This window comes from Myotis brandtii, unplaced genomic scaffold, assembly GCF_000412655.1.
Source record: "Myotis brandtii unplaced genomic scaffold, ASM41265v1 scaffold4781, whole genome shotgun sequence".
Lineage (NCBI taxonomy): Eukaryota > Metazoa > Chordata > Mammalia > Chiroptera > Vespertilionidae > Myotis > Myotis brandtii.
This window is the reverse complement of record NW_005368268.1, coordinates 4,674-11,784: the sequence shown is the minus strand read 5'-3', so window position 1 is coordinate 11,784 and position 7,111 is coordinate 4,674. Positions and strand designations below refer to the sequence as shown.

The 7,111-nt window shown below is 50.3% G+C and overlaps 1 protein-coding gene across 1 annotated transcript in view; it reads left to right on the top strand.

The window, feature by feature from the left end:
• Positions 1 to 758: 758 nt before the first annotated feature.
• Positions 759 to 7,111, top strand: part of NLRP5 (NLR family, pyrin domain containing 5) — a gene marked incomplete at its 3' end in the record, with an annotated part of 10,053 nt that continues 3,700 nt past the window's right edge. The window contains exons 1-3 of the mRNA XM_005876006.1: positions 759 to 1,047; positions 1,843 to 1,920; positions 5,142 to 6,603. Of these exons, the coding sequence (XP_005876068.1) occupies positions 759 to 1,047; positions 1,843 to 1,920; positions 5,142 to 6,603 (1,829 nt within the window). The remainder of the gene's footprint in view (positions 1,048 to 1,842; positions 1,921 to 5,141; positions 6,604 to 7,111) is intronic.

Genomic DNA, 7,111 nt, shown 5'->3' with positions numbered 1-7,111 from the left:
TCAAACCCAGACCCTTCAGTCCGCAGGCCGACGCTCTATCCACTGAGCCAAACTGGCTCGAGTGAAGCATTCTTTACAAGATCCAAGATCTAGAAACAGCCCAACTGTTTATGAGTGGGTAAAAAAAGCTGTAGCACATGTACACAATGAAATACTTTTCGACTGTAAAGAGAGAGAGAGAAACCCGGCAGGTGTGGCTCAGGGGTTGAGTATCAACCTATGAACCAGGAGGTCACATTTCGATTCCTGGTCAGGGCACATGCCCAAGTTGTGGGCTCGATCCCCAGTGGGGGTCATGCAGAAGGCAGCCGGTCAATGATTCTCTCTCATTATTGATGTTTCTCTCTCTCCCCCTCTCCCTTCCTCTCTGGAATCAATAAAAATATTTTTACTTTAAAAAAAAAAAGGAAGTCTTACCTTTTGCAACAGTATGGAGGGACCTGGAGAGTATTGTGCTAAGTGAAATAAGCCAGTCAGAGAAAGACAAGTATTCTCATTCATATGTGGAATCTAAGGAACGAAATAAAGTGATGAACAAGACAGGACCAGAAGCAGGAGGCATGGAATAGACTGACAGATCTCGGAGGGGAGGGGAGGGGGCCGGGAGGGATGGCAATGAATGTGATCATGTGATGCTCGACTCTCCTTTGAATCTTGTCACTCTCCCGCCCCGCCCCCCACCCCCAGGTCCCATCTGCTCCCTGCAACCAGGGAAATCTTCTCCAACCACACAGGGGGGCCCTCCGCCTGGCGTTGCAATGGGAGAAGCCAATGTGTCCCCCTTTTCCGACTGTGGACTGCGCTGGTGTCTCCAGCAGCTGGACAAGGAAGAGTTCCACACGTTCAAGGAGTTGCTGATGGGAAGCGCTTCGGGGCTGGTCCCGGGCTCCTTCCCGTGGATGGAGGTGGCTGGGGCAGATGCGCAGCACCTGGCCTTCCTCCTGCATGAGCACTGCCGGGCTCTGGTGGTCTGGAGCATGGCCATGGACATCTTTCTCGAGATGAACCTGCCAGTGCTCTCTCAGAAGGCGAAGGAGGAGATGGAAAGTGAGTGAGGCCGCCCAGCCGCTGTGGCTCAGTGGTTGAGTGTCAACCTAGGAACCAGGAGGTCACGGTTTGATTCCTAGTCAGGGCACATGCGGGTTGTGGGGGCTCCATCCCCAGTAGGAGGCGAGCAGAAGACAGCTGATCCTTGATTCTCTCTCATCATTGATGTTCCCGCCCACCCTTTCTCCCTCTCCCTTCCTCTCTCCCTTCTGCTCTCTCTAAAAACCAATGGAAAAAATCCTTGTGTGAGGATTAACAACAAAGACTGAGACCTCAGGATAGTTTCCCCTCTTGCACATTTAAAAAGAAAATCTTTATTATTGAAAGTATTACATAGGTGTGGGGGAGGGTGGGGGGTCCAGGAGGCAGCTGATCCATGATTCTCTCTCATCATTGATGTCTCTCTCTCTCTCGCTAAAATCAATAAAAACATTTTTTAAAAATCAGAGCACCCTTCACATAAATCTGTTGTTTCTTGGTGATGGTGGCACTTGAGGCTCCGACTCCACTGTCCCCATTACAGGCTAGTCATGGGGTAAACTGGCTCATCTTGGTTCCCCTCAGTCATTTGGACAGAGAGTGCACTTAAAAATTATTTTTTCTTAATTTGAGAGAGAGAGATTTGTTGTTCCACTTATTGCACTCAGTGGTGGACTCTTGTATGTGCCCTGACTGGGGATCAAACCCACAAACAATCGGCGTATCGGGATGATGCTCTAACCCAAACTGAATCACTGGCCAGGGCCATTGCTGTGACGTTATGGCCACTGTTCTGTCATCTGCTCTGTGTTGCAGAATGTTCACTGGCTGAAATACTACAAGATTTTACACCCCCGAAGACTGACCAAGGAACAAGCATGGGCCAGCCTTCAGGTCAGTGCAGGGTGTTGGGTCAAGGGTTTCCTATCTCAGTCCATGGCCCTGCCATCCTCTGCACTGCTCACACCAGAAGCCTGGTCATTATTTTTAGTATTAGAGACCCAGTGCACGAAATTCATACACAGGTGGGGTCCCTCTGCCTGGCAAGCAATCGGGGCCAATCAGGGACATCTCACCCAGTCCCAACTGGGGCTGGTCACCAGGGAGGGACCGCAGAAGGGCTGTAGGGTGTGTCTGGCCCCATCTCACCAAGTCCCGATAGGCCGGACCCCAGCAGCAAGCTAACCTACCAGTTGGAGCATCTGCCCCCTGGTGGTCAGTGTATGTCATAGTGACTGGTGAGTTGACCAGTCGGTTGGACACTTAGCATATTAGGCTTTTATATATAGAGATGTTTATTTCTGATTGATTGACTCTTTTCTCTATCTTCTACCTACTTCATCAGAAAATCATATGAGACCTACCTCTGAAGTAGGACTTTTTTCTTTTTTTTTTATTTCAGAGAGGAAGGGGGGGAGGAGAAAGAGAGAAACATCAATGATGAAAGAGAATAAATGACTGGCTGCCTCCTGCATACCCCCTACTGGGGATCAAGTCCACAACCTGGGCATGTGCCCTTGACTGGGAACTGAACCATGACCTCCTGGTTCATAGGTCGATGCACAACCACTGAGCCAAGTTGGCTGGGCTGGACATATTTCTACACATTTCTTACCATAACCTGTATGTCAGAATCATCTCACTTGAATGTCTAATCTGTTTCTACTCTGGTTACATGGAATCTTTTCCCCACGGTGATAAGCAAGATGATCTTTTAAAAATTTCCATCTAGCCCCAGCCAGCTTGACTCAGTGGATAGAGCGTCAGCCTGCGGACTGAAGGATCCCAGGTTCGATTCCGGCCCAGGGCACATGCCTAGGTTGCGGGCTCAATCCCCAGTAGGGGGTGTGCAGGAGGCAGCCAATCAATGATTCTCTCTCATCATTGATGTTTCTATCTCTCTCTCCAACTCCCTTCCTCTCTTAAATCAATAAAGAAATATATATTTTTAAAAATTTCCATCTGGACAGATTCATAGATAAAGAGCAGGCCAATAGCTCAGGTGGGGATGGTGCTGGAGGCGTGGAGGGATTGAGCAAAAGAGGGAAAAAAGGGAAAGAACCCATGCCCTGGCCAGTGTTTCTTGGTGGTTCAGCCTCAACCCTGGCACCAAAGGGTCTAGGGTTTGCTTCCCAGTCAAGGGCACATTCCTCGGTTGCAGGTTTGATCCCTGGCCCCAGTTGGGGCTCATGCAACCAATCGATGTGTCTCTCTCACATGGATGTCCCTCACTGGGTTTGACTTCTCATTTTAACAGCTTACCCAAAGGTCTCCAAAGAATAAAAAGCAGAAATGAGACCAGAACCCATACCCTCTGAGCTTGACCCTAAGGCTCGTTTTCTGTCCACTGTGCCTCTCCAGCTGAGTCATGGTTTCGGATGGGTCAGAAGGTGAAATCTGGCGTTGCAGACCCTATCTCGGGGATACTGTGGGTCTGACCTTGTTAATTCACCTCTAAGTGTGTGGGATTTCATTCTTCTTCCCTCTCTTTTCTGCAGAAATGTCACAAGTAATAAAACAAGATGATACCACAGCAGCAAAGACAAAAGACCAAGGTAGAGAACTCTAGTTTATTCATAGTCTCTCTCTCTCTCTCTCTCTCTCTCTCTCTCTCTCTCTTCCTCTCTCTCCCCCTCCCTTCTTCTTTCTCTCAAAATCAATAAAAAAACATCTTTTAACTGACCAGCATGGCTCAGTGGTTGAACATCAACCTATGAACCAGGAGGTAAGGATTCAATTCCCAGCCAGGGTACATGCCTGGGTTGCAGGCTCGATCCCCAGTAGGGGGTGTGCAGGAGGCAGCCAATCAATGATTCTCTCTCATCATTGATGTTTCTATCTCTCTCTCCATCTCCCTTCCTCTCTGAAATCAGTAAATATATATTTTTTTAAAATTTCCATCTGGACAGATTCATAGATAAAGAGCAGGCCAACAGCTCTGGTGGGGATGGTGCTGGAGGTGTGGAGGGATTGAGCAAAAGAGTGAAAAAGGGAAAGAACCCATGCTCTGGCCAGTGTTTATTCTTTGGTGGTTAGAGCCTCAACCCTGGCACCAAAGGGTCTTGGGTTTGCTTCCCAGTCAAGGGCACATTCCTCGGTTGCAGGTTTGATCCCTGGCCCCAGTTGGGGCTCATGCAACCAATCGATGTGTCTCTCTCACATGGATGTCCCTCACTGGGTTTGACTTCTCATTTTAACAGCTTACCCAAAGGTCTCCAAAGAATAAAAAGCAGAAATGAGACCAGAACCCATACCCTCTGAGCTTGACCCTAAGGCTCGTTTTCTGTCCACTGTGCCTCTCCAGCTGAGTCATGGTTTCGGATGGGTCAGAAGGTGAAATCTGGCGTTGCAGACCCTATCTCGGGGATACTGTGGGTCTGACCTTGTTAATTCACCTCTAAGTGTGTGGGATTTCATTCTTCTTCCCTCTCTTTTCTGCAGAAATGTCACAAGTTATAAAACAAGATGATACCACAGCAGCAAAGACAAAAGACCAAGGTAAAGGACTCTAGTTCATTCATATTCTCTCTCTCTCTCTCTCTCTCTCTCTCTCTCTCTCTCTCTTCCTCTCTCTCCCCTCCCTTCTTCTTTCTCTCAAAATCAATTTAAAAAAATCTTTTTAGCTGACCAGCGTGGCTCAGTGGTTGAACGTCAACCTATGAACCAGGAGGTAAGGATTCAATTCCTGGTCAGGGCATATGCCTGGGTTGCAGGCTCAATCCCCAGTAGGGGGCGTGCAGGAGACAGCCAATCAATGATTCTCTCTCATCATTGATGTTTCTATCTCTCTCTCCATCTCTCTTCCTCTCTGAAATTTATATATATTTTTAAATATATCCTCAAGTGAGGAATAATAATAATCACAATAATACATTGCTGAGAAGCAACAAAGTCTCCTGTGTGTAGAGTGTCTGAAATCCAGACTGTCTTCCAACTTTGTCTCCTGTTTCTCTTCTGCCCTCTCCGGTCTGACGTAGGCCAAGGAGGTGACAAAGAGAACTACAAACATCATGTGAAGAAAAGGTTCGCCACAGTGTTGGGTGTACACCACAGTTTCAAAACCTTTGCCGCTGATTGTCCACAAATGCAAATGTTGTCTGGTGCTTTCGCTCCAGACCAGCAGGGCTTCCGGCCACTCACCGTGGTCCTGCACGGAACACCGGGGGTCGGGAAGTCGGCTCTGGCCAGAAGAATCCTGCTGCACTGGGCCCGTGGGGAGCTCTACCCGGGTGTGTTCTCCTACGTCTTCTTCCTCGATGCCCGAGACATACCATGGAGGAGGAGAAGCAGTTTCACGGAGTTAATTTCCAGGGAGTGGCCAGACTCTGAGGTCCCCGTGGCAAACATCATGTCCCAACCAGACAGGCTCTTGTTTGTGGTCGACGGTTTTGACGACCTGGATGTTGCCTCCGAAAATGCTGACCTGAACGTCTGTGACAACTGGACAGAGAAGCGGCCTGTGGCCGACCTGATGTGCAGTCTGCTGAAGAAGGCCCTGCTGCCCGAGTCCTCTCTGATCGTCACCGTCAGAGACGAGAGCCTGGAAAAGCTCTGCTCGATGCTCGTCTCTCCCCGCTACCTCTTCATTGAAGGAATCTCGATGGAGAAAAGGATCCAGGTGTTCCTCAAGCACGTCAAGAACGAGGACCAGAAAACGCAGGTCCTGCACTCGGTGCTGGACAACCACGTGCTGATTGATAGGTGCCAGGTGTCCGTCACGTGGTGGCTGCTCTGCCGGGCTCTTGAGCTACAGACGTCCTCAGGGAAGGGCCTGCCCCCTACCTGCCAGGTCCTCACGGGCTTGTACGTCACCTTCGTGGTCCATCAGCTCGCCCCTCGAGATGGCCCGGGATGCTGCCTCAGTCCGGACGAACGAGTGGTGCTGAAGGGCCTGTGCCGGATGGCCGTGCAGGGCATGTGGGCCAGGAAGTTCGTGTTCTACAGCGATGACCTGGGCATTCACGGACTGACGGAGCCGGAGCTCTCCGTGCTGTTTCACAAGTACATCCTCCTGCGGGACAGCCAGGGGGAGCGGTGCTTCACGTTCCTGCACCCGAGCCTGCAGGAGTTCTACGCGGCCCTGTACTACGTCCTGGAAGGCCTGGAAGCCGAGTGGGAGCCCCACGCTCTGTGCATTGAGAATTCCAAGAGTCTGAAGGAGCTCAAGCAGGTCAGCTTCAACGTCCACGTGCTGCAGATGAAACGTTTCTTGTTTGGCTTCATGAACAAAGAGGTGGTGCGGGCCCTGGAGGACCTGCTGGGGTGTCCCATGGCCCTGGTGGTGAGGCGGGTGCTGCTCCAGTGGGTCTCCCTGTTGGGTCAGCAGGCCGCCACCACCTCCCCGCTGGACTTCCTGGACTCCTTCTACTGTCTCTTCGAGACCCAAGACGAAGAGTTTGTCCGTTTGGCGTTGAGCGGCTTCCGGGAAGTGAGGCTGACGGTGAACCGGCCCATGGACCTGAACGTGTCCTCCTTCTGCCTCCAGCACTGCCGGCGCCTTCGGGAAATTCAGATGGATGTCAGGGAGATCTTCCCCGAAGATGAGGCCACCGAGGCGTGGCCCGTCGTTCCGCAAGGGTGAGTGCCCCCCCCCCCGCCCCCGCAATTTCATTCTTTCCATCTCCACGCGGAGGTGGTGTTTTGAGATGATCATCGCCACAATCGTGCTAATTAGCATAGCCATCCCTACCTTGGAGCAGAAGACATTTAACATATTGCGGACGGATCATGAGAATTCTCGCTTCATATGACACTGATTTACAGAGTATCAGACTTTAAAAAGATATTAGCTTGTAAGAACATGCAATAAATAACTTCCAAATGCAACGGGTATTTAATTTTAAAGCGTGCCTTTAACATTTATGTAAAACGCTTTTTGTACTCGTTCCATAGAAACTTATCTGGCCACTCGGTCCAGCTAGCGATAAAACCCCTGGTCCGCAGTGTGTTAAGAAAACTCTCCCTTAGCTTGACATGTCCTGTTCCTTCCCATTGTCACTTCATTCCTTCATTCCCCAGACACACAGGCACACACACGTGCACACACACACACACCCATCCCATTGTCACTTCATTCCTTCATTCC